This window comes from Neolamprologus brichardi, chromosome 18 (genome assembly GCF_056152115.1).
Source record: "Neolamprologus brichardi isolate AB-2024 chromosome 18, ASM5615211v1, whole genome shotgun sequence".
Lineage (NCBI taxonomy): Eukaryota > Metazoa > Chordata > Actinopteri > Cichliformes > Cichlidae > Neolamprologus > Neolamprologus brichardi.
Genome location: NC_142121.1, coordinates 30,917,276 through 30,944,309, shown reverse-complemented (window position 1 = coordinate 30,944,309; position 27,034 = coordinate 30,917,276). Strand labels below are relative to the sequence as shown.

The 27,034-nt window shown below is 38.3% G+C and overlaps 1 protein-coding gene across 3 annotated transcripts; it reads left to right on the top strand.

Annotated features, from left to right (window-relative positions):
- The first annotated feature begins 249 nt into the window (after positions 1-249).
- On the top strand, positions 250-27,034 carry LOC102788554 (uncharacterized). 3 transcript variants are annotated; one of them, XM_087832020.1, is made up of 75 exons: positions 250-381; positions 503-564; positions 662-700; positions 1,034-1,058; positions 2,543-2,611; positions 2,690-2,779; positions 2,863-2,931; positions 3,050-3,145; positions 3,290-3,376; positions 3,490-3,591; positions 4,936-5,001; positions 5,107-5,196; positions 5,279-5,365; positions 5,448-5,537; positions 5,671-5,760; positions 5,870-5,932; positions 6,080-6,121; positions 6,197-6,259; positions 6,340-6,408; positions 6,521-6,604; positions 6,800-6,886; positions 7,744-7,827; positions 7,912-7,980; positions 8,062-8,136; positions 8,219-8,335; positions 8,428-8,517; positions 8,684-8,746; positions 8,842-8,904; positions 8,980-9,048; positions 9,153-9,236; positions 9,336-9,422; positions 9,823-9,906; positions 9,997-10,065; positions 10,206-10,295; positions 10,548-10,637; positions 10,721-10,810; positions 10,894-10,956; positions 11,542-11,601; positions 11,689-11,757; positions 15,161-15,244; positions 15,393-15,479; positions 15,561-15,644; positions 15,750-15,818; positions 15,889-15,978; positions 16,069-16,119; positions 16,213-16,302; positions 16,392-16,481; positions 16,573-16,644; positions 16,778-16,840; positions 17,515-17,577; positions 17,660-17,728; positions 17,833-17,916; positions 18,016-18,102; positions 19,193-19,276; positions 19,367-19,435; positions 19,576-19,665; positions 19,917-20,006; positions 20,091-20,180; positions 20,264-20,326; positions 20,699-20,758; positions 20,846-20,914; positions 21,720-21,803; positions 21,964-22,050; positions 22,132-22,215; positions 22,324-22,392; positions 22,639-22,728; positions 22,820-22,909; positions 22,996-23,085; positions 23,175-23,264; positions 23,356-23,424; positions 23,559-23,621; positions 25,339-25,401; positions 25,494-25,640; positions 25,863-25,910; positions 26,156-27,034. In XM_087832020.1, exons 1-75 carry the CDS (start codon positions 306-308, stop codon positions 26,707-26,709), a joined length of 6,288 nt encoding a protein of 2,095 aa, XP_087688146.1. In that variant the 5' UTR covers positions 250-305; the 3' UTR covers positions 26,710-27,034. The 3 variants fall into 3 exon arrangements, with proteins under 3 accessions (XP_087688146.1, XP_087688145.1, XP_087688147.1); XM_087832019.1 differs by having other exon boundaries at positions 6,068-6,121; XM_087832021.1 differs by lacking the exon at positions 25,339-25,401 and having other exon boundaries at positions 6,068-6,121.

Genomic DNA, 27,034 nt, shown 5'->3' with positions numbered 1-27,034 from the left:
TGATTTTTATTTGAGCTTTAGCGCAATGTTTGTTTGAGACAAATAAAAATGTCAAAATAAATCAGACAATGAGGTCTCTCCTCTTTGGCGAGGAATTTAATTTAAAGGCACGGTTGCTTATTTGTTATTGTTTGTGTGCACAGTTGGCTGTGTTTAACTTTTGCCATTTACAGCAAATTAAGTCATTTATTTACTCCGCCTCTTCTAGGAAGTCATCACTACCCCTGGACATTGATCAGTCAGAGTCTTATAAAAGGCCCGCTGACTGCTGCTGACAGCAGAGGAAGGTTTTGGAAGAAAAAAACATGACTGGTGGTTCTCAATTCATTTGGATTGCGCTCCTCTTCACCTGTGTACTCTGCACTTCTGATCCCAGAGCTGGTAGGGGGAAATAATATCGTCCTTTTTATTGTCAGTTAATAGGGGTTGAATTAAACAAATACCTGTAACAACAACAACAACAACAAAAAAGTAAATATTTATGTTTTCTCATTTATTTCAGGCCACAACAGTTTGGTCAGAACTGGGAATCCCGACTTGGACGCAATCATTTCCAGGATTATAGTAAGTCCCAGAAAATGTGACTTAGCAAATGTTTAGAGATGAGCAGAAGTTTGGCTGCTACTACTAATGATACATTTCTTCTTGTTCTTCTTCTTAGCTATCCACTGACTTTCAAAACAGTCCTGTAAATGTGACGGTAAGTAGTAATCATTAAATAGTTATTACATCATGTGATTTATCTCTATAAATGTTGTGATCAATAAAGGTTTTAGTGTATCTATATTTGTATCTCCCACTGAGCATAAGATCTCTGGCTCTTTCAAAAAACAACTAAAAACACATCTTTTAAGAATTGCAGTTTGTTAACTGTCGTCTGTTTTGTTTTATGCTTTGTTATCCTTGTGTGAAGCACTTTGTGATCTTTTATCTCAAAAGGTGCTATAGAAATAAAGTTTTACTTACTTACTTAGGGTATAAGAAACTTGTTATATTATCTTCAAATGATCTAAGATCAAATGTTTTATTACAGTCAATTGTCATCAAAACTTGCACCGGTAAGTGATTTTTATTATTTTATTTACATCTATTTTATTTAACAATACACTACAATCCAAAAACACGTTCCCAGTAAGCTGCTTCTGCTCATCTGGAATGTTTTATTCATGCATCCAAGCGACGTCCAAATCACTCGGATAAGTGATGTAAAAATGTTTCCCACTGAATATGCTGCATCCACATGAACAGAACCAAGTTTCTGGGATTTAATAACTGGATTATTGAGCGTGCATTACACAGATTCAAAATGTGATGCCAGTATTTATCTGAGCGAGTGTCTTAGTGTAGTCTCTACATTATTAGTCAGATAAATAAAGATTTGAAAAACTAAATCTAAAATCTTACATTTAAATGTTTACCTCCTGTCACATTTGACCTCTAACCCCAACTTTAAGGTCAATAGATTGAATTGATAATATTCCTATATAGAGCTCTTTAAAACTAGGTTTCTTACTACTGTTATTTCTATTGCTTTATATAGGCATGTAGGAAATGATATACAGTATGGGGATTTTTAACAGGTTATAACCATTTGAATACAAGTAAAATGTTCCCGAATACTTTTTTGAAAACAAAATCAACTCGTGTGCAAAAACTCTTTTCCACTTGATATTTATTTACAAAATATTTAAACAAATTTTACTGAAATGAATGTTGCACACATGCTATAGCCACATAAATAAAAATAATTATAAGTAACTACATAATAATTGTGTAAAACTAATTATAAACAAAATCATGTCGAGTATATTAAAATGGGTTTCAGCAGGGCGAATAACAAAAGGCTGCACTTTGCTCTTGTTTTTCCTGCGCTACTAACTTCTTCAAGTACATTTAAAAAGTACAAAGAAATTAAATATATATAAAATACAATACAATACTATTCCCTTAAGAGTAAATACTGCACAGAGAGTGAGCTGCCTTGGCAGATGTCTGCTTATTATTATTATTATTGTTATATTACCTCTGCAACCTTTAAGGATATTGGATGAACTTCTTAAATTTACATAAAAAAATAAGTGTTTGACTCAATCAATCAATACATACATATTTTAATACATTAAACATGTACTCACCTTCTGTTCAAATCTTCTGTTTGCAAAGCACAGCCAATCAGAAGAAATTAGTCTTAAAGAGACAGGAGGGGAGGAGCTGAAATAGCTAGTTTCAAACAGCGGATGAGCAGTGAGACTGTTTATCTTGCTGCTTTAATATGTGGCATTGCTAACAGTGGCAGGGTGGGGTTTGTGGCTCAGCTGCAGGGGAGGGGTGGAGCAGTGGGTTCAGGGTGCAGTGTCAGGGGAGGCTGACACACACCTGAGCTCCATCAGCTGATCATGTCTCCCCTATAAAAGATGGTGGGGTGTTGTGTGTGGGTGGCAGCTGGAAAGCTGCGACAGTGTTGGTGAAAAGTACCGAACAATTAAGGTGCAAGCTGTGTGTGTGGGTCCTCATTCGTGTCACCCTAACATTTCCTTATCAGGTGTGAAAGAAACTTTGGAGGAGTTACAAAGGAAACTTCAGCAGGCGAATCGCCGTTACAACCAACTCGGTGAGCATACATCCAGCGAAGAGTTTAAGTAGGCCTACTTTTGCTTTGGTTTGCTGCAACCTGTACACTTTCTTACAGATGACGAGGCCTTTGGGCTGAGGACGGAGGTCATACAGCTGAAAGTGGAACTTGCTGCATGCATGTCAACGGCATCGTCTACATCTGGCAGTAAGCCTTTCCTTGCACATATGTAACAGTTGGAGACAATTTATATCAGCAAAAGTTAAAATGCATGTGTGATTTCCTGACAGCGTACCAACCCAATCTGCAGCTCAAAATGAAGCAGATGCTGGAGAAGCTTGATGGTGACACACTTCTCCGTAAGTTTTTTGGAAATACAGTAAAATCTCTCGCACAGGTCACGATTTAGTATTATAATTTTAATCATATGACGCTGCACAGTTCGGCTTTTATGTAAAAGTGTTTTCTTTCTTTCAGTTTTTAAAACAATGACACTCACCAGGGAGGTGAGCACTTTGGAGGAGAAGATCAAGCTTGCTACTAATTCTAACAGACCTGCAGACGAAATCGCAAGTGAGCTATTTTATTGATAGCATGATGTGCTTATCTTGCAGTACTGAGAAATGTTTGAATTTGCCTCCACTTGAGCGCTATTCTTCTGGTTGGAGCCACAGAAACTGAATGAAGATGTTTCGTTTCTAAACTGGTTTCCTGCAGAGCTGCAGAAAGAGCTGGACGAGAATATGGGTGAACTAATGGATAAGATACGGGAAGCTCATGAAAGCCTTTCAAACGCAACTCTCAGTAAGTGTATTTTTGAACCACATTTGAGGATTGGAAGGTCAACCAAAGGCGCTGGTGTTGTGCAAAGCAGAAGGAAATGGCTCATTGATTTCTTTTTTTTTCTCTTCTTTCAGTACTTCAGATAATCTCCCTGCAGAATCAGCTCTGGGCTTTACAAGAGGCAGAAACAAGAGGGGAAAACCCAAACTCTGAGAGTTCAAGTGGCATGACTCTGGGTAAACTGCGGGCTCTTTGATTTAACCGAAAAAACTGTTGCTTATTATGTGAAAATTGCTTGTCCACACTTCAGGCAGAAAAATTGACACACAGTTCATTTCATAGTTCAGTAACTACCATTCAGCACCATTCTTTGGTGGCTAATTTTTTAAACTTCATTTCACATTCTCTATTAGTGCTGCTAACAACAGCTTAGCATTTTGTCGAAATGAACTGCAATTAAAACGTAAAAGTTATTACCCTTTAAACGTCAGTTATTCATGAAAAAGTGTTTGTCTTCATATAACATCAGACATGTTGTAAATAACAGAGTATATTCCAGTACAATAATAGTGAGAAAACCCCAACAATCAAATAACCCCTTATGAGCAAGCACTTGGCGATAGTGGGAAGGAAAAACTCCCTTTTAATAGAACCAGGTTCAGGGAGGGGCAGCCGTCTGCCGTAACCAGTTGGAGATGGGTCCATAGATTAATAATAACTCATCATTAAATGCAAAGTAGTGTATAAACACAAAGAATAAAAAAAAAACATGAATGAAGCTAGGCCCATTGCAGTATAACAGCAGGAAGGTTCAGGCTAACGTTTGTTAGACACCAAGAGGCCTCGGGTCCAGAGTTGAAGGTGAGCAACTTTATTTGGCCTTGTAGCAAGTGGTCACCCAGTCAACTAAACTAAAGCAGCAGCTGAAACTATGCTTTTTAATGCTGTAATGTAGCTACTTTAGCGAGTGGCACTGTGGTTAGTGGCTAATACATTTGCCCCCACGCAAAAGATCCAGGAGAGGATTTAAACCTCGCATTATGGGGTTACAGGTAGAGCATTTCTAGTACTAGCTCCAAGCTGAGATAAAGGGTTGTGTCTGGTATCTGTAGTAAATCGAACATATTGATCTGGAGCTGATGGCTACCTCTTTGGAAAAAAAGATGCAGCAGAAGTGTCATCAATGTGGCAATCTATGGGAGTCGGTTCATTTTTGAAGCCACAGCTCAAGCGTGACTTTTTTCCTGTGGTACCATTTTAGCTCCTCAACATGCATAGCTGTGCACTGTGGTCTGCCACTTCCTTCTTTCTTGGTCACAATTTTTTGGTAACTTTTTGGTTGCTCAGGACAAAATGGAGCAAAGAAGTGATGGTTGCTAAAATTGATCTACTGCATGGCTGCATATTCTGTAAAAAAATAAAATAAAATCTTAAGGAATTTACAATAGGTGTTATAAAATATTTATTAATTATTTCGATTTCAGATTAATATAATGCTAAACTAGGAAAAAAGATCATCTTCTTTCATTTTATTATGTTATTATATTTCTGTATCCTGACCATTTTCTTCTGCTGCTCAGTGAAAGAACAGCTCAACAGGAGGATCGTTCTGCTGCAAGAAAAAGGAGATGGCTACTCTGCTAATTGTAAGTGAATCTTTCTAAACAGGCCTGCATTTCTTGTGTGAGTAATAATGTTAAAGGCTTATCTTTCAACATTTCCCAACACTTCGTTCTCTGCTGGCTGTCCAGTGCTGGAGCTGATTTATGTGCGCACGAAGATTGCAGAATTGAAGAGGATGATCATCGATGCTATTGAGAAATCCAAAACCTTCGCCGCTGGTGAGTTGTAGATCCCGTCTCTCCTTTGTGGAGCAGTACATGTTTATTCTTATACTTTATTTATTTAATTTTTTAAATTCAGATGCCAGGAAGCAATGGATGCAAAAGACTGATCTCCTCAGAAAGCTGATTATACAGCTGAAAGATGACGAGAACAACAGGGAACTAAGTAAGTGAGCATTCAGCGTCGAGCACGTCCTTTGTGTAGTTATTGCGCCATTAACTCGACACCCTCTTGATTCTTTCGACAGCCTTGCAAATTATGAGAGTGCAGGCCGAGGTGCTACATTTTGAACAGCTGATGAGAAACGCCAAAAACATCACCGATTCCCAAATTCAAGGTAAATGGCAGCACAAATCTTTGAAACTTTACACTACGAAGTCAAGTCACATATGTACTCGTCTTATTTGGAACGACCAAATTATGATCTGCTAATTGCAGTAGAAACATTAATAGCTGTTCATTCATCCTAGGGTTCCGTGTTTTGTTGGACAGAGAGAAGCAAAGGCATGACGTTTTACAGAAGCAACTGGAAGCAGTGGAGTATGTTAAGGCCCAGCAGAGTAAGTATAAAGGAGAGGCGGAATGATCGCCTCACCAACCTCACCACGTATAAATGCGCTGCTAAGGCCCAACACTCAAGACGATGGTGTTTTCTTTGTCTTTGAGCAGTCATGCAAGTCATCAGCCTAATAGAAGAAATGAAAAAGCAGCACCTGACAGGCCAGCCCACCAGTAAGTCCACCTGCACTAACTTTAGTGTTAAATTCAGAAAAACGTTTAACGTCATTTGTTTTCTGAGCAGAGAATACTTTCTTAATCCTTGACATTAAGATTGCGATCTTACATTACGATACTTTAAATCTGCAGCTGTGTTTGTAGGTACAGAAAAAAAATACATCGAAGCTCAGGCCAAAATAAGAGGTGAGTGCTCGGTGTGTAGTTTGTTTTTGTCTGATAAGAGCTTCAAGTACCTGATTTTATCCTTTTATACAAAAGAGCTGCAGAGGAAACTGCGACTGAAGACTGAGATCGATTCCAAATTTGTGAAAAGATATGAGCGTAAGTTTTTAAACTGGCTTTCAGCTACAACCTCTGATTATTCCTGCTTGATTTTAAAGGATGTGTCTCGTTTCTGTTAGAGGTGAAGATCGACTTTGACCGCAAGATTGCTGAGCTGAACAGAACCGAGGACTTCCAACCAGCTCTCAGTGAGTCACGTTGCCGTACGCAGTGTTCAGCGGTGTCTCTCGCTCGGCTTGTAATCTCGTTGTGTTGAATTTGTAATCTGTGTAGTGATGTTTCTGTTGCTTTCTGCTCCAGTTATAAAGCTGATGAGCCTGCATGATGAACTCAAGGCTCTGAAGGATCAGATCTCTCTCTCAGAAGACAAAGACTTGACCTCCGGTGAGGGACAGAAGTCACAGATATATACCATACCTCTGTGTTTATTCTATTAATTAAGTGGATTTTTTTAAAGCAATTTTTAAACAGTTTTGCGCTTGAGACAATTAAATTACATCTTTACATTTTCCTTGGGAAAACTGGGAATTTCTCTGATATTTTTAACATCTCTTAATAACCCCTATTTCTGTCCAACAGAGTTACGGAGACAACTGGAGAGAAAACAAGACGAACTGAGCTCAGGAATCGCAGACATAGAACGTCTGACTTCTAGCCCAGGAGCAAGTGAGCTTCTTGACTTTACTTTATGTGAACCAGAATTATTATTTGAACGCTAATCATTGTTTTTAAGCTAAACTCAAACTGACATACACAGTTATGCACATAAAGTGCATATTAAAAAGGGACATAACATCCTGTTTTAAAGGGAAAACTAGTGTGGAAGAACCTTAAACTGCTTCCTTTCTAGTGGCCAGCAGAGTTAAGGATTGTAAAGTATAATAAATGTGAAGCAGCTAATAAATGGCTGAAATGCACGGCAACTTTCTGATCCTTGTTCTAGACAAATCCATCATTAGTCGCCCTGCTAGCTCCTTGTGCTTTCAGCTGTCGTGCTATTAAATCACAGGCTCAAATTAAGTTTTACTTGCTAATGCACAACCAAGTCCTGCAGTGGTACTTCTGAGTAAAAAAAACTCATAAAATATGTATGTGGGGTAATCAGGTTAGTTTTTAACTGTTGCAAATCGGCAACGCCTGCCTCGAGAGGGTTAAATCACAGGCTAGTCAAACACAAACTGAATACAGATGAGACCTGGACTGTCACATATACGCTTTTATGGTTAAATCTAACTCAGGTCACATGTAAACCTGCAAAAACCAAGATTAAAGAAAATGAATTAACAGCAGAGTGAAAGAATAATGTTGAGAGAGGCTTTGCTTGATATGCTGGATGTTTTGGTGGTTTATGTTTTATCAATCATTAGTTCAAAAGAGTGTAAAGTAGAGACTTGTTGGAGTGGCACAGGGGGAGAAGGGAACCAATGAGATTCTGCGTTGCTTACAAAAAGCAAAAAATTGGTTGACATCTTTGCAGTAAGATTCCTTTTCTAACTTAAGGACTGCACGTTGCTTTGCTTTAGTTTTAAAGATCCTTGAACTCCAACATGAGTTATGGACCCTTCGGAACAAAGCCACCAATGGAACCACAAGCGATCGAGAAGAAGGTTAGTGTTGTTTAAATATTTAAAGAAAAAGTCAAGATAGAAACTGCAAAATATAATCTAAATACATACTTTCCTTTTCCTCAGAGTTACAGGACAGACTTGACGGCTTCATCGATGAAATCAACAACAGAGCCGGTGAAAACACAAAACTGAGTGAGTCTTGTGAGAAACTCTACAAACTCTCTGCAGTCGTATCTTTTGCAGTCAGCTACATTTTTTTTAACCTTTTTTCAGTTCTGAAAATCATCAGTCTGCAAAGTCAGCTGGAGCACCTGGAGACGCTGCTGTCACAAACCTACAATTCAAACTGTAAGTATCTCACCCAAGACCTCATGCTAGCATAGAGTGTCATAATGTCACTGTAGCAACTTGACATGTGTGTCACTTTCAGCTCCGAGCATGGTGATCATAAGGAACAATCTAACAGATGAGCTCACATTCAAGAGAGCCGAGCTACAGAAATATATCAATGAGCTGAATAACAAGAATCCGGCTAATGCCAGATTAAGTAAGTCCAGAAATACACTTGGATCAATCTTGATTGTTGTGAAGTAGCCTAAAACATAATTCTATACACCCTGACTTTTGTATTTTCTGTAGTTCTGGTTATCACTGAACTCTACAAAAATCTCAAAAGAATTGAAAAAGAAAATCGTGACGATAACGCAGCGTCCTCTTTAACATTAACTCGTAAGTATGTCCTACAATCACTGTATCACTTCAAGCGAAATGGGCTTTCATAAATGAACGGAACAACATTCGTGCCACATGCCTGAGATCGAAAGCTGTTTGCTGCAGGATGTTCATGTTGCTAATTTGCACCATAGTGTTTCAGTCCATTTCTTTTCTTTTAAAGTCCATCAGATGTATCTTCAAAACAAAAACAGGGAATATGCTCTTATGAAGGATAAATTCGCAGGTGAGTTGATTTTGTTTTTCTGAATAAATCCATAACTAACAGTTTGTGTCAGAGAGACAGTTTTTGTTAACTTGATTTCCTTTTTCACTGAGCAGAGTTGGAGAGGCAACTGCAGTTAAAGACACATGAGTGCTCTGGACTCGAACAACAACGAAACCGTAAGTTGCGAATCTGACTTCGACCTCAGAGTATCTGAGACTGAGTTTTGATGTGACTGATTTATTTTTTATCAGAGCTGAAGACTGAAGTTGAAGATAAGATTGCAGAACTGAACAAGACGAAAGACTTCAAAACTGCTCTGCGTGAGTGCGGTGCAGTTAAAGTCTCTCTCTTTTTGCTCACATCCTCACATTATATTTCAGAACTAATCTGTGCCGTCATATCTGCTCACGTTTGTCTCTGTTAGTCCTGAACGTGATCAACATGAAGGCTGAAGTGAGGGCTTTGAAGGAGCAGATCTCAAACTCAAAAGACCCAGAAATCATCTCACGTGAGTATCAGCTGTCATAGTCAGCACACTTCCTGGAGCAAAAATGTGAAACAAATATGACCTCAAGTCGTATATCTGTTTCTCTCTGCTTCCCCACAGAGCTGCAGATGCAACTGGAGACGAAGCAAGATGAACTGATTACTAAGACTGCAGAAATGGAGGAATTGCTTGCCAACCCGAGAGTGGGTGAGTGCACTGCTGTACTCTGTGATCAACACTGTTTAAACAGTCTGACAACCCGCTGCCTATTATTGCAATACTAAGCCTCTGGGGGCAATTGACAACATTTGGGGCCAGGATTTCCTGCTCTGTGCGTTCTGTGCAGTGGATACTTTTCACATGGGGAGCTTATCTACTTGGAAAAGGTCTATAAATCAGTTAGTTTAATGTCTGCATGGTGTTAAAGAACAAATGATCTTGATGGGTGTAACTTTGCATAATTTTAGAAGAAGCTAACATTTGTAAAATCACCATCATCAAGAATGTGTTTCTGTCATGTTTTTGACACACATTTCCATTTAAAATATCCCTCTAAATGACACAACCAAACCTTACCTTCCATTCATCAGATGTCTGTTTGTTTCAGTTTTACAAATCGTTGAGCTCCAGAATGAGATATGGGACCTGCAGAACAAGGATGTTAATGGGACAGCTGGTGACCGGATAAAAGGTACTTTAAGGTTTAAGGTGCTGATTGAGGGTGACACAAAGTCATAGTAGGTGACTAAATGTTATTAATACAATTCACTGTTTTTTGCAGCGCTACAAAACAGAATAGACACACTCATGACTCAAATAGGCAGCAGTGATCGAGAAAACACCAAACTGAGTGAGTATGAAGTAACTGTGAGCACAAAGGTTCACTGACAAGTTGAATTTTCTTTCTTTTTGCCTTTTTCCCTCTCATGAAGTAATTCTCTCACAGCATGTCTAATACCAAACTACTTCTTTTGCTTCTTTGTGCTTTAGCACTGAAAATCCTGAATCTGCAGAGTCAGGTGAAGCACCTGCAGAATCTGCTGTCAAACCGCGAGACTCTACAAACCAGTAAGCTAACTGGTAAGTATCTCCCATTGTGCTTTTCCTCTAGTGCTAAGAGTGTGACAAATACAAGTGAGCAGGCAGAAGCACAGAGGAGTCAGATGTGGGGCAAGTGAGAGTTTTAGTTTTCCCCATCCTTGTAGAAAAAACGAAATAAGTGTGAGAGATAAAGAAACTTGGTAGTTTTTGTAATTCACAGTACAAAACGTGTAGGATGATCTCTCGTGTCTGACCAATAAACCTGTTTTAACTTCTTTAAAATGACCTCAGAGATCACAAATGAGCTTGCATCCAAGAAGGGAGAACTGGAGAAACATGTCAATGAGCTGAAAGAGAAGAACCAGGAAAATGCCAACCTGAGTAAGTCAGGAAAGAACATGGTGTCTGCAGAAATGATGAAGGAAAAAAGTTCTGCTTTGATTCTTTCTTCCTCTGTTCCTCAGTTTTGAACATCACTGATCTGCAAAGCCAACTTGAAAACCTTGAAAAAGTTAAGACAGCTGAGGATAAAGAAAGTGCTGCTACAATTTCTAGTAAGTATTTTTCTTTTGATCTCTAAAAGCAAGTATCACCTCTGATACCTTCTTCACCTGAAGCTAACTTTACATTTTGTTAGATCTCAGAAAACAACTGAAGGATAAAGAGCAGGAGCATTCTCGTGATCAGGAAGTGATCCTCGGTAAGTTCATCCGTGGCATGTTTAAGTTTCTGCAACAAGAAGGATTAAGTTGATTTTAAGATGCTTGCAAGTTTCTGCTGGTCTCAGCAGATTGCTGCCCCTCCCTGGTTCTGCCAGAGATTTGTTCCTGTTAAAAGGGAGTTTTTTCCTTCCCTCTGTCACCAAAGCACAGCGCCTTGAGGCAACTGTTGTTGTGATTTGGCACTGTATAAATAAAAGTGAACCGAATTGAATTATTGGAGAAACCTGGAATTAATAGTTTTACAAATTACTGAAAGCCAACAAAATATAACAATATGAGCTTTCATGCTGACCTGTATCAAAAAATAATGAACAAAGTGTCAATGCACTAGGGCTCCAAAACTATCTTGTGAATATCTATTGGTCTAGAATCATGATGTTAATGCTATTTTAATTTTCCGAACCTAAATACTTTTACTCACTCATAGTTTTATGTGTGTAAATACAACAATATTTAAGTTCAGGTTTCTCTTTATTTCAAGTTTCTGCAACATGTGGATAGACTACAAGTTTAATAGCATTACTAGCCTAGACTATTGCTTAGTAATGTAACCTTTCTCTTAGACTTGCAGCAAAAACTGAATGAGACAGAAAGCTGTTCAGATTATGAGCAGACAATTACAGGTGAGTGTAATCTTTGACTTGCTGTTCTTTCTCAATATAGAAAACTGTTCTCTGTGATCAGCACCCATAATAAATGTCTCTGTGCAGATCTGCAGCAAAACCTGAATGACAAAATAAAGGAGCTGCAGTCGAAATCGAACTCTGTTACTTCACTTGGTGAGTGTTGAATCTGTTAGCTGTACTGTATTAATATGCTCCATCTTCCAGTTGATCATATTTAACTAATTTATTTCTGATCTCTGTGAAATGATTTAAAAAGGGAAGATATTAGAAGCTGTTAAGAAGCTCACAGTATTGCAACACTTGACACATTACAGGACAATAATAAATAATACATCATGATACATGTAGATATATTTACTGATTAAAAACCCTGAAAGACCATAAGAATAACACCAAGATATTTACTGCTTTGTGTACCATCATTAGTGGTGCATGCCTAATAGTACACAATGATAGTGCTATATTAATGTTTGTGCACTTGGCCAACAGATATAATCATATTGAGCAAAGTTTTCTTTTTTAATGCTTGGTGGTTGGCAGGCATGCCTAATTCAACTCTGTGGCTAAATAATGCTAACATGCTTGCTTTGCTCATGTATGGCACCGAGATGTGTGGTTAGTTTTTCATCATTCTTAACATTTTTGTTATGTGACTGTATATAGTCATATTTGGTTTTTAAAAAATTCTTACAAAGAGCAAAAAAAATATAAACATAATATACATATAAAAATGATGTTTGTATTCTTTGGAGACAACATAGTCAATGAATAAGTTGCCCTAAATTATTAAGTAAAAAAGTAAGCTCTTACGTTGTTTTGAGATGATGAGTTTGCATAATTTCTTTAAGTCCTGAGAACTTGGATGATTATTCGGTGTACATAGCACGTTCAGTTTTAACAACAAACAAAACCTGACCTGTAAAGCTTGGGTTTGACATTTACGTGGACTACTGTAATATTGGCATGGCCCCTGACAATCATAAAAAACGTACACGTGAAAACTGTAGCTTTAAAAGAGATTTAAGGAGTATAACAAATGTATTGATATCTTTGGTCAAAAAAATGTAAGATCTAAATTGTAATATACAATGTACACTACAGCAGGAATGATTAACAACAGCCACAAAACATTTTAAACTAAAAATGTCATTTTTCATAATATTTAGCAGTAATGGTGCTATGGTTCATGCAGTCCTCATGGTCAAATGTCTTCAGCATTACCATTGTCTGTTCATGCTGATATTTAAGGATTTTATTTCTAATTATTCATTCCCCGTGTAGTGGTGACTTAAACAAATTTTCATGACCTCTGAGTGACGTACGGGTGACATGCACAGAAAGAGGCACGTGAAACAAATGCAAATGGAAAACATGGTATTGGGGTGGGAAATGGAAGAAATATAAAACATATGAAAATCCAAATAATTTGAATGTTTTCTTTAAAAACATATATAGATGTTAATGATTGATTTACATGTGACGGCATTTGTGCAATTATTATAGTGAGATGCTATTATTCTGGAATTGAAATAAGGATGTTTTCATGAGGTGTTAAAGCTGCATAAAAGCTAAACCAGGTCATTTTAGCCCATTGCAGGGTTGTTTGCAGATTTTAATGTTGTGTAATAAAAACGCTTTTATGTGGTCTTACAGGTGCATAATTGCAAAGAAAGGGGCACTTAAGTCCTTTGCTAGGTGGTTGATTGGCAATATGATGAGGCCAAAATATCTGATAAGTTAGAACCTTCAGGAGCCTGAGATGTATTTGTATGATAATTTTTAATGCTTAGTTCCAGATGGTCTAGTTTGCAGTCAAAGAAACAAACACACAGAGAGAGCGTTTTAATATATTAAAGAAAAAATAGGTTTTAATAATGTGTCACTAATATAAACTGTCTCCCTGACTTGTTTCACCACACTCTCAGTGTTTCATTATCACTTCCTCACCGTGAATGAGTTTATGGTGAAGCCAACCTGAGAGAGAGATGTAATGTAGACACTAAAGCCGGTGCACAAGAATGTCATACTAAAGAGGATGGTTCTTTTAGATACAAGGGGGAGCGAGCGAATCAGAAACCCCGGGCACAATGATGAAGCAGGCCTGATCAGAAACAGTTTATTCCCTGAGACGGACAGTAGGAATAAAACAACCCAAATAATAATAAGAAAAAAGTATACAATAAAATGTTATTAATATACTAAAATCCCCCAGGAATAAATAAAACCCACTTCAAAAACTGCTAAAAATATAATTCTCTGCATGCACTAAAATCCCACCCGTTTCCCCGATGTAACTGTCCCACAGTTTGTTAGGTGTTCATGAGCTGGACAGAAATTCCTCTTGCGGAGGGGGGTCCACGCCAGCCTCGTCCCAGGCCGACGGGGAGGAGCCTCCCCATATGGAAAAGAAATAGTAAAAACTTATAAAAGACTTGCATAAGATGTGGCCTGCTTCATATAGTGAATCATATAATGCTTATATGATTTACTCATGAAAGTGGCCACTTTCTCATTACTTTCATATATTGTTTTAGTAAGTATCCAAAACATACAAGTTTCATTTATATAATTTTTCAAGGGATCTTACATCTGTTTTTACTCTTGTATGCTTTTCATACAAGTTTCACACAAGACAGATACAAACTTTATAAGATTTATACATATCTTTTCTATATGGGTCTATCCCCCTCTCGTCCTTTCACTGGGCCCACCACACATTCTGCACCGGCATCCATCGCTCGATGCCAGAACCATCGTCCCGGAAGCGGCCCTGGCTTATAGCCATGGCAACCCTCTGCCAACACGGCTGCACCCAGTGAATGACAGTGGAGACACTACTCACAAATGTAGGCAGAGGTATACCTCTCCCCTGCTACTAATCACACACGTTGTCTCCTACTGTCACCGTTCCTGCTGTCGGGACTGGGTCGCCGCGTCACGCTGACTGGTCCGTCTCCAGATGAGGCACTGCACCCCCACAATCAAGCAGCGGGTCCCTCTTTTTCACCTGGCCTTCGCGCGTTCCTCCTTATATCTGGGGCCTCTCTCCTCCAGTATCCAGCTAGCTTCCTTTTAATAGGTGTTTAGACAGCTGATAGGCCACCTCTGGACACACACATGCCTCAGCAGGTGATCCCTACCAGCTAATTTGCCCCATGCTCAGCCAGTCCACAGTGGATTAAAACAATGTCAAATAAAACACTAAGAACCATGCAATACAAACAGAATAAAATCATGCAAATAAAACAACACTCCCAAATAAACACTAAAAATCAGAATAAAACCAAGATAAATACAAATTTGCGTGTGACAGAGAAACAGGATGCATGTTAATAACAATTCTGCAATTTGGCTCCAGTGTATAGATATTATAAAGTAAATAGAAAGTGTCCAGCTGGTATTCAGAAAATTGCTTATATGGATCATAGTTGTTAAAATTAGAGCCTTTGCTAAAAACACAACTTGCATTGGGCACATGCACAGATGTTGTGCACATTTTCACGTTTCTTAGATGAGAACAGTGAACGCTGATGTTCATTCTGACTGATTCTTTCAGCTCTACAAATTTCTACATTAACTCAGCAAGTGGAGCAACTGAAAGCACAAATGAACAACTCTGTGTCCAAATCCAAGGTTGATGGTGAGTGTGTTTCATTGTCAAGTCAAGTCAGCAGCGCTACTGGGGTCCAGTATTCAAATGGTGTACATTAAAGGGTTGTTGTACAGCTTTAATATTAGCTAAATAAATATTTACATTTACGCATAACAAAGTTTTGTCTGTTCTGTAGAGCTCCAAAACGCCATAGATGAAAAGAATCAGGAGCTGGACAAACTAACCAAAGAGCTGAAAGAGAGAAGCACTCAACCACGTAGACGTGAGTACAAACAACCTGCTGAAAGAATCCAGATTACTAACTCAGGTACAAATACTTATCAGTGTTCCAACCTTCTTTCAGTTCTGCAGATTATTGCACTGCAAACAGAAATCGAGAAACTGGACACTGTGGCGGAAAATGATAGAGATGAGGACAAGATTAAAGGTGAGTGACATATCTTACCTGTGTAAAGTAACAAGTGTAAAGCAAAAATAGGATCATTTCTGTTTTGTTTTATTCTTCTTGAAAAAAATCATCTTTTTTTTCCAGCACTTCAAGGAAAACTCAATTATTTGATTGAGGGAGTTAAAGATGAACAGGATGAAAACACTAAGCTGAGTGAGTAACAGTCAGACTAAAATACTTACTCACTCTCTTCTTGTTATATATGCATAAACCTTTTTTGTAGCATTTCAGATCTTGAATCAGCAAGCTGAAATAGCAAGACTGAAAAAGCAAGAAGAAAGGAAGAATCAGACACAAGAAGCACAAATTAAAGGTGGGGTGCAGTGGGCTCTCCTCAAATGTGATCATAGTAATACTACAGATATTTAAGGACATAAAACATTACTTTTGCCTGTTTTTGTAGATCTGGAGAATCAACTGGAGGCCATGAGAAATCAGAAAAGCACAGGAAGTGGTATGAGTTCAGTCATGAGTTCTGGTTCAGTCAGCAACAAGGAGTGAAATATCAAACAGCATCAGAGTACATAACGTTTGTGTTTTGTTTTAGCTGCTCAGATTATGGAGCTTGAAGTGCAAATTAAAGAACTGGAAGATAACATAGCAGCCCTCAAAGAGGCTCATACTGAGAGCCTTGCAGGTACAGAACAAACTTTGAAATGCATATTGCATGAAGTAACCTGTATATTAAGCTAATGGTTGTGTTTATTAATCTCAACTCACTTTCAGACCTTCAAAGGAGACTAAAGTTGAAAGAGAGGCAGCTGGATGACACTGAAAGTCAACTTGAGCATGCAGATGCAGAGAATTATAAATATGGTATGAATATTGTTGAATTTGCTTTTTGGTGTCATGCTGTTGGTGTGCTTTTAGTACGATATAATATTCCAGTGTTTTGCATTTCCAATAGTGATGGAGATTGCTGATCTGAGGGTAAAACTGAAAAAGGCGGTGACGCAGACATCTGACAAAAAAATCAAAGGTTTGGGATTTTTGCAGTCATTTAACAATTTAGTGCATGTAGAGTCAATCTCATACATATTTTGAAGACCTGCAACACATTTCTGCTTGATCTTAAATCCTGTTTAAAAGTACTTTTTTGCTTTCTTTGTCAGACGTGGAGAAGAAACTAAAAACACAAGAAGCTGAGAATAAAAAACTTGAAGCTGCAAACAAAGGTTTGTATTTTATTTTTGTTGGGTTTAAAGATCTATTTAACTCTTATAGTATAATGCAACAGCTCATTAGCTTAGCTTAGCACACGGACAACAAATAATGGGCAACAGCTCGCCTGGATTTATCTGCTGACAGCTTCTATTTTCCAACTCTGTTTGGCACATATGGATTACAGTAATTGTTGAACATGAGCAGAATAAATGTGACATGTAATTCCTTTGCAAGGCTTTTGCTGTAGATTAAACAAATGAAGTAAAACATGTTCATTTGTCTTTAGGAATCATGTAGTTAGCTTTAGGGAGGCTAGCTGTTTCCCCTTCTTTCCAATCTTTATGGTAAGCTAACATTCACATTATATAGCATTTTATATCTTGAGATAAAAATTTACAACATAGTCTTTAGCCCCTTATAGTACCTACTCGGATCAACTTGCCACGGTTTGCAGTGGTTTTCAGAGTTTTCCATTAGCTTAATTACCTTCAGTCACGGCGAGCCCATCCCAGTGGACTAATGGAAAAGGCGCTTTCAGTCCTTTTAATTTGTTTTGAGTAAGTCCTCTAGATTTATCTTTTTTAAAAAGATAAAGACACAAATTAGTTTTTTTTTCTGAATATATCCATCATAACAGAGTTTTGTGCAGAGATCCAATTTTAGTTGTTTGTTTCTTTTCATTCAGAGTTGGAGAAAAAACTGCAATTAAAGACTCAAGAATGCTCTGGACTCGAGCAACAACGAAACCGTGAGTTGTAAATCGGACTTCAACCTCAAAGTGTCTGAGCCTGAGTTTTTGATATGACAGTTTTTTCTTTTTTTATAATCAGAGCTGAAGACTGAAGTTGAAGATAAGATTGCAGAACTGAACAAGACGACAGACTTCAAAACTGCTCTGCGTGAGTGCGGTGCAGTTAAAGTCTCTCTCTTTTTGCTCACATCCTCACATTATATTTCAGAACTAATCTGTGCCGTCATATCTGCTCACGTTTGTCTCTGTTAGTTCTGAACGTGATCAACATGAAGGCTGAAGTGAGGGCTTTGAAGGAGCAGATCTCAAACTCAAAAGACCCAGAAATCATCTCACGTGAGTATCAGCTGTCATAGTCAGCACACTTCCTGGAGCAAAAATGTGAAACAAATATGACCTCAAGTCGTATATCTGTTTCTCTCTGCTTCCCCACAGAGCTGCAGATGCAACTGGAGAAGAAGCAAGATGAACTGATTACTAAGACCGCAGAAATGGAGGAATTGCTTGCCAACCCGAGAGTGGGTGAGTGCACTGCTGTACTCTGTGATCACCACTGTTTAAACAGTCTGACAACCCGCTGCCTATTATTGCAATACTAAGCCTCTGGGGGCAATTGACAACATTTGGTCCAAACCATAGTTTCCATGTGATGTCAGAGCTACTGGGACACGCCCACCTGGTGGACAAAACAGTACAGTGGCCCTTTGCCCTCCAGCCATCCTTTGATTATCTTCAAGTTTAACTTAGCCAAAATGCAGCAAAATGTGAGCACACCTCTCCTAACCCCACCTCACAGTCCAAATCACACAAATCCCTGCTTCTCCACTGAAATCCAGACGGTCAGTGGTGGTCATTTAAGAGGAATGATTTACCTGACACTGGAAAACTACTTGGTTAACTTTTATGTTATATTATGACAATAATATGACATATTAATACTACTAGAACTTTTCTGGCTCTACACTGTAAATGTCCAGGTCAACAAAACATAAGATTTACGCATGGTACTTCATTTAAGCTAGCTATATAGCACTTACCTTTGCTTTAAAAATACATCTATTGTTCTTCAGCTCCCACACGATGCCGTTATTTACCCATCCTGACTGAAAATACATATGGTCCCTTGGTTTGGATATGTTAACTGCTGTGTCTTAAGAAGCATCACAGTTGAAAAACTGGGATACTTTTTAATGGTTTCATAAAGAATTTGCTCACCTGTCACATCTGTCTCAAAATACTGTATAAGCACAGTATATGAACAATCAGACAACAGCACTTGGTGATGGTGGAAAGGAAAACCTTCCTTTTAACAGGAAGAAACCCCTGGCTGAATCAGGCAGAGGGGAAACCATCTGCCATTACTGGATGAGGATGAGAAGAGGGAGACAGAACAATAACTAATCATTAAATGCAAAGTGGGATATAAACACACAGAGAGCAAAAAGGGGATTTGGGTTAGTGAAGATCAAACACTAGCAGCTTCAGCATGTTGCAGTGTAACTGTGGGAGAGTTCAGAGTCATTTGATCCAGCCCTGACTATAAACTTTGTCAAAAAGGAACATTTCACAACCAAACCTTACCTTCCATTCATCAGATGTCTGTTTGTTTCAGTTTTACAAATCATTGAGCTCCAGAATGAGATATGGGACCTGCAGGACAAGGATGTTAATGGGACAGCTGGTGACCAGATAAAAGGTACTTTAAGGTTTAAGGTGCTGATTGAGGGTGACACAAAGTCATAGTAGGTGACTAAATGTTATTAATACAATTCACTGTTTTTTGCAGCGCTACAAAACAGAATAGACACACTCATGGCTCAAATAGGCAGCAGTGATCGAGAAAACACCAAACTGAGTGAGTATGAAGTAACTGTGAGCACAAAGGTTCACTGACAAGTTGAATTTTCTTTCTTTTTGCCTTTTTCCCTCTCATGAAGTAATTCTCTCACAGCATGTCTAATACCAAACTACTTCTTTTGCTTCTTTGTGCTTTAGCACTGAAAATCCTGAATCTGCAGAGTCAGGTGAAGCACCTGCAGAATCTGCTGTCAAACCGCGAGACTCTACAAACCAGTAAGCTAACTGGTAAGTATCTCCCATTGTGCTTTTCCTCTAGTGCTAAGAGTGTGACAAATACAAGTGAACAGGCAGAAGCACAGAGGAGTCAGATGTGGGGCAAGTGAGAGTTTTAGTTTTTTAGTTTTCCCCATCCACACGAAATAAGTGTGAGAGATCAAGAAACTTGGTAGTTTTTGTAATTCACAGTACAAAACGTGTAGGATGATCTCTCGTGTCTGACCAATAAACCTGTTTTAACTTCTTTAAAATGACCTCAGAGATCACAAATGAGCTGACAGCCAAGAAGGGAGAACTGGAGAAACATGTCAATGAGCTGAAAGAGAAGAACCAGGAAAATGCCAACCTGAGTAAGTCAGGAAAGAACATGGTGTCTGCAGAAATGATGAAGGAAAAAAAGTTCTGCTTTGATTCTTTCTTCCTCTGTTCCTCAGTTTTGAACATCACTGATCTGCAAAGCCAACTTGAAAACCTTGAAAAAGTTAAGACAGCTGAGGATAAAGAAAGTGCTGCTACAATTTCTAGTAAGTATTTTTCTTTTGATCTCTAAAAGCAAGTATCACCTCTGATACCTTCTTCACCTGAAGCTAACTTTACATTTTGTTAGATCTCAGAAAACAACTGAAGGATAAAGAGCAGGAGCATTCTCGTGATCAGGAAGTGATCCTCGGTAAGTTCATCCGTGGCATGTTTAAGTTTCTGCAACAAGAAGGATTAAGTTGATTTTAAGATGCTTGCAAGTTTCTGCCGTTCTCAGCAGATTGCTGCCCCTCCCTGGTTCTGCCAGAGATTTGTTCCTGTTAAAAGGGAGTTTTTTCCTTCCCTCTGTAACCAAAGCACAGCGCCTTGAGGCAACTGTTGTTGTGATTTGGCACTGTATAAATAAAAGTGAACTGAATTGAATTATTGGAGAAACCTGGAATCTGGAATAGTTTTACAAACTCATAGTCAAAACCCACTGAAAACAATATGAACTTTCATGCCGGCCGCTATCAAAAAATAATGCCTAGACTATTGCTTAGTAATGTAACCTTTCTCTTAGACTTGCAGCAAAAACTGAACGAGACACAAAGCTGTTCAGAGGATAAGCAGAAAGTTACAGGTGAGTGTAATCTTTGTCTTGCTGTTCTTGCTAAATACAGAAAACTGTTCTCTGTGATCAGCACCCATAATAAATGTCTCTGTGCAGATCTGCAGCAAAGCCTGAATGACAAAATCAAGGAGCTGCAGTCCAAATCGAACTCTGTTACTTCACTTGGTGAGTGTTGAATCTCTGAATTAAAAACCTTCTAAGCTGTCAAGTTCATCATAATGAATTCATTTTTTTCTATTAAATAGTTTTAAAAGTGAAGATTTTTGAAGCTGTAAATCACATTTTACTAACTTTTTATCATCTTCTACAAAAAAGGTTTCATACATGATGATGAAATTTTGTAGTTATTAGGGGAACGCCTGAGTCACTCATGGTCAAGCAAGAGCTGCAAATGTACTGCATTATTTATTATAATTACTACTAGATGCCCACGCTACAGTAGTGCCACTGTAGTGTTTGGCCTATTTGTGCAGCTGGCTGATTGATATACTTAATCACATTGGGGTTGGGGTAATCTCACAAGGTCCTAGGTGGTTGGTAGGCATGTGTAATTCAACTTTGTGAATATAAATACTAGCTGCCTCATAAGATAATATCCAAATAAAAGGTTTTTCACAAGGTGCTGTAGGTGCATAAAGGCAAAACAATGTCATTCTTAGCCACTTGCTAGGTTTTTGCAATATGATGGTGTCAATCAGACTTTGTGAATTTAAACTAGATGTTAATGTGTTGCAATAAAAATACATTTATGTTTTTATAGGAGCATAATTGATAAGAAAAGGAACTTTTTAGCCCTTTACTGAATATTAAAATATCTGATTATATCTTAATGTGTCAAAAAAATAAATTATTGCCATGATTTCTTTCTCCACATTCTCAATGTTTTACTATTCGCAGATGTTGTGCACATTTTCATGTTTCTTAGATGAGAACAGTGAACGCTGATGTTTATTCTGACTGATTCTTTCAGCTCTACAAATTTCTACATTAACTCAGCAAGTGGAGCAACTGAAAGCACAAATGAACAACTCTGTGTCCAAATCCAAGGTTGATGGTGAGTGTGTTTCATTGTCAAGTCAAGTCAGCAGCGCTACTGGGGTCCAGTATTCAAATGGTGTACATTAAAGGGTTGTTGTACAGCTTCAATATTAGCTAAATAAATATTTACATTTACGCATAAATCCCCCCCAAACAAAGTTTTGTCTGTTCTGCAGAGCTCCAAAAAGCCATAGATGAAAAGAACGAGGAGCTGGACAAACTAACAAAAGAGCTGAAAGAGAGAAGCACTCAACCACGTAGACGTGAGTACAAACAACCTGCTGAAAGAATCCAGATTACTAACTCAGGTACAAATACTTATCAGTGTTCCAACCTTCTTTCAGTTCTGCAGATTATTGCACTGCAAACAGAAATCGAGAAACTGGTCACTGTGGCGGAAAATGATACAGATGACGAGAAGATTAAAGGTGAGTGACATATCTTACCTGCACATGGTGTAAAGCAATGACTTCTTAAAAAATAAAATATGTGCATTCGGTGGGAAAAAAAAGTAATTCCTCATCTTTTTTCTCCAGCACGTCAAGAAGAGCTCAACTCTTTGATTGAGGGAATTAAAGATGAACAGAATGAAAATATTAAGCTGAGTGAGTAACAGTCAGAATAAAATACTTCCCTCGCTCTCTTCTTCTTTGTCTTTAATATGTATGTACATATATGTTTATCCCAAAAAGTCTGTTTATCTGAATGTAGTGCTTTCAGTGAGTGTTTTCAAGTGACTGAACATTTCTCCCACTGAAAACGCTACGTCCGGATGAACAGACTTAATTTTTCGGGGATTTCCTTACCTGGATGCACTGAGCATGCATGAAGATGATTTTCTTTTTTAATAGCATTTCAGATCTTGAATCAGCAAGATGAAATAGCAAGACTGAAGAAGCAACAAGAGAGGAAGAATGAGACACAAGAAGCACAAATTAAAGGTGGGATGCAGTGGGCTCTCCTCAAATGTGATCATAGTAATACTACAGATATTTTAAGGACGTAAAACCTCACTTTTGCCTGTTTTTGAAGATCTGGAAGATCAACTGGAGGCCATCAGGAATGAGATACAACACAAGACAGACCTGCTGGATAGAAAAGATATAAATATTGCTAATCTGTGTAAGTATTTTGCTCTGGTTCAGTCAGCAACAAGGAGTGAAATATCAAACGGCATCAGAGTCCATAACGTTTGTGTTTTGTTTTAGCTGCTCAGATTATGGAGCTTCACAAGCAAATTAAAGAACTGGAAAATAACATAGCAGCCCTCAAAGAGGCTCATACTAAGAGCCTTGCAGGTACAGAACAAACTTTGAAATGTATATTGCATGAAGTAACCTGTATATTAAGCTTATGGTTGTGTTTATTAATCTCAACTCACTTTCAGACCTTCAAAGGAGACTAAAGTTGAAAGAAAGGCAGCTGGATGACACTGAAAGTCAACTTGAGCATGCAGATGCAGAGAATTATAAACATGGTATGAATATTGTTGAATTTGCTTTTTGGTGTCATGCTGTTGGTGTCCTATTAGTACGATATAATATTCCAGTTGTTTGCATTTCCAATAGTTATGGAGATTGCGGATCTGAGGGCGAAACTGAAAGAGGCTGAAACGCAGACATCTGACAAAATCAAAGGTTTGGGATTTTTGCAGTCATTTAACAATTTAGTGCACGTAGAGTCAATCTCATACATATTTTGAAGACCTGCAACACATTTCTGCTTGATCTTAAATCCTGTTAAAAGTATTTTTTTTTACTTTCTTTGTCAGACGTGGAGAAGAAACTAAAAACACAAGAAACAAAGAATAAAAAACTTGAAGCTGCAAACAAAGGTTTGTATTTTATATTGCAGGTAGTCATAAAATTAATTTGATATTTTGTCGCAAACATGTATCAGGGTTGGATTTAAAGATCTGTTTAACTGTTATAGTACAATGCATTCATTTAGCTAACAGGAACTGAAAATCATGGGCAACAGCTAACCTGGCTTTCTCTATTTGTTATGTACTCGACTATTTTCTAACTCGTTGTTTGTCATGTATGGATTAGACAAATTGCTGAGCGGAAATAGAGCCAGGCAAGCTGTTTTCCCTTTTTTTGCAGTCTTTATGTTAAGCTAACTAGCTAGTGGCAATACAATCAGCCAGGGTAAAAAGAAAGTATTGGGTCTTAAGTACAAGCACAGATGAACTGCTAAACATGATATATTACACCGTCATTGTTTACCTAACAAAACCTAAACCAAAAGGCAGAAGCACAGATGCATTTATGAGTGACTCAGTGACTGCGAGGTGCCCGGGTCCTGTGGCTGCAGTAAACAAAATAGGGGCTTTTATAGCTGGTGAATGAACGTTAACCTTGATAACTCTACTACGCTCGGCAGTAACAATACTCAGTTCTTGGCCCTTAGACAGATTATCAGGCTGTCCCGTATTTCACAATAAAACTCACTTGAGTCTTTTCCAAACAACTTTTTCTGTCTTTTTCTAGTCTTACTGTCATGAACTTTAACATTTAACATGTGAACTGAGGCTTATAGAGTCTCAGATGTAGCACGTTTTGCCCCAGTTTCTCTGAGTATAGCATGGTAAATTTGCTGCAATATCCTAGCCACTGTCTTGAATATTTTCCACTTTTGTGATTCTCTCACTGTAGAATTATGGACTTTAAGTTTTTTGGAAATGGCCTTTCAACCCTGCCACTTACCCTCCTAATTCCTATGGAAGCAGTAAGAGTGTAGTTCTCCCAAAGTTGATTCTGTTCATCTGGATGTAGCGTTTTGTTTTTTTTTAGTGGGAGAAACATTTCGTCACTCATCCAAGTGACTTCTTCAGTCTCAGCTGACTGCGGGTTTCCCCAATCTTAGAAACAGTACATTTGCATAATGACTGAAACCAGCCCACTGAAGGAACAATGGGCTGGGAGGTCAGTTCCTTAATCTTAATTATGCAAATTCTCATGGCCATTGATCAACCACCACTGATCAAAGACCACTGATCAATGGCCATGAGTACCATTCAGAGAGTTGGGGAATGGCTGCAATCACAGCATTGTAAGATGGCGAAAGATGTACCCTTAGGCCCCCTCCTCAATTCAGAGATGGTTTTTCCCTTTTCACGTAAATGGCCTCCTTGACTCCGCGCTCAAACCACCGTTCCTCCCTGTCCAGGATGTTACATCCTCATCATTGAAAGAGTGGTGTAGTTCACTAATGGTGTTGTTCATTTTCCACACACCGCTTCTTGTTTTTGAACTGCTTTTTGTGCATCTGAGGTTGTATTTACTTAATTTCTGTCTGGTATGATAAGAACCAGATTTTCTTTTTGTCTGGAAACATCAAACCTTGAAACTGACAGAGAGTTTACTTTCTTTGGAGCATGTTGTGACTGCCTGTCTATGTAAAGTGCTTAATAAATAAACTTTACTTTCTGACATCTTTTCATCTAAAATTAAACAAGGACAAATAAATGCATTTCTCAAAACATCCAAAACTATCCAAATGTGACTCTCATTTAGCTGGTTCATGTTTAATCTCTCTCCCTCTGTCAGACCTAAAGCAGGAAGTCACAGAGCTGAAGATGTGCTGCTCTCAACTGCCAGAGGAGTGTGAAGGTAAGATTCCCAATGTGACCGCATTATTATTGTGTGGATATATTGTACAGATGCACTCCTTGAGGTTCTGAAGTATGTATTTCTTCAAACAGACTTGCGAAGAGATTTGCAGCAGTGCCATGATGATGGAGACCACCAGCTGCAGGAGCTGCGTCAGAAGGATGCCAAGCTCAACCAGTTGGATCAGGAGTTACAAAGACAGAAAAGGGAGAATAACAAACTGCAGAATAATATTGACAGTATGTTCAAGCCACAGAATGAACAGATTCAGTATAATATGGGAAAGTAGGTAGTAGTGAATGTGAGGATTCTTAATTGGATAATTTAATCTTCTTGCTAGTCCTGCAAGCTGAGAAAAACAAACCTTAGGAAATTGTAGAACTTATAGTTTAGCCCAGCAACAAAGAGTAAACTGTTATGACACAAAATCCTCTGACATTCTCTTCTTACTCTGTCCTCAGGGCTTCAAAAGGAACTAGGTGATATAGAAGAAAAGACCATCCATACCTGTGAGTCACACACGAAAGTTTGTTTCTTTTTCTTTGCACTTTTGTTTAAAGCTAATAAAGCTGCACAGATGCCATGAAAAAAATACACGACTACTCACGCTGCATACAACAGCCTGTTGTATGAAAACGTCTGTATAACTTTAAAGCACACCCTTACATTTTCCACATTAAGGTTAAATTATGCCATCTGTGTTATCAGGGTTGTTTTACTGCATGCTGATTTCAGATGCTGTTTCTTTTAACAGCAAAGATGACCTTCGATCCAGACACAGCGCACCCAAGAATAATTTTGTCTGATGATGAAACCGAGATGTCCACTACAGATTTTATACAAGACGTCCCCGACAATCCAAGACGGTTTGATGTGATTCTGGGGGTCCTGGGTGCCACTGGCTTCTCATCTGGCAAGCATTACTGGGAGGTTTCAGTAGCTGGAAAGACCTGTTACCACCTTGGGATGACCAGTGAATCTTCTCGAAGAAAGGGATCAATAACCTTCAGTCCAACAAATGATTACTGGACTATAGTCCTGGACAAACAGGGTCAGTACAGAGCTATAGAGCAGAGAGCGGTTCCCATTCCTACTGAGATACAACCAGTTACCCTGGGTATCCTGCTAGATTACAAAAAGGGAACCATCTCGTTTTATGATTCAGGGTCCAGAACTCATATGTATACTTTTGTAGGTCAGCGCTTCACAGGAAAAATTTACCCTTTTGTCAATTTCTGTGTAGAAGATGGCAGCGCTCCAAATCCAGTAGTTTTAATTACTCCTGGAGCAACTGACTGGATAAAATAAGGGTCACGAGAAGTTCTGTCCGCACCCATGTAAAAATGTGACATTTACGAGTATGGGAAATAAAATAATAACTGAAGAATAAGTGCACATATCTGCTATTGTTGCTATTAAATGCTTCAGACAGTAAAACAAATATACCATGCTTGCAACATTCTCTCCCTGTCTTCAAAGCCAACCTTAAGTCTGCCTATTCTCTTTGATTTGAATCATGCTTTTAACTCCATGGTTTTTACCAGCTGTTATTTTTATCAATACTGTGATTTTGATATTTGATTCTATATAAGGTGTCTCCGCAAGTGCCTATTAATAAAATTCATTACTAAAA

Bases quoted from the DNA above. Each gene is read 5' to 3' on its own strand.
- LOC102788554 (XM_087832019.1), top strand. From the start codon at position 306: ATGACTGGTGGTTCTCAATTCATTTGGATTGCGCTCCTCTTCACCTGT. The intron at 15,480-15,560 runs GTGAGTACAAAC...ACCTTCTTTCAG, and splicing joins AAGCACTCAACCACGTAGAC to TTCTGCAGATTATTGCACTG. The intron at 15,979-16,068 runs GTGGGGTGCAGT...CTGTTTTTGTAG, and splicing joins ACAAGAAGCACAAATTAAAG to ATCTGGAGAATCAACTGGAG.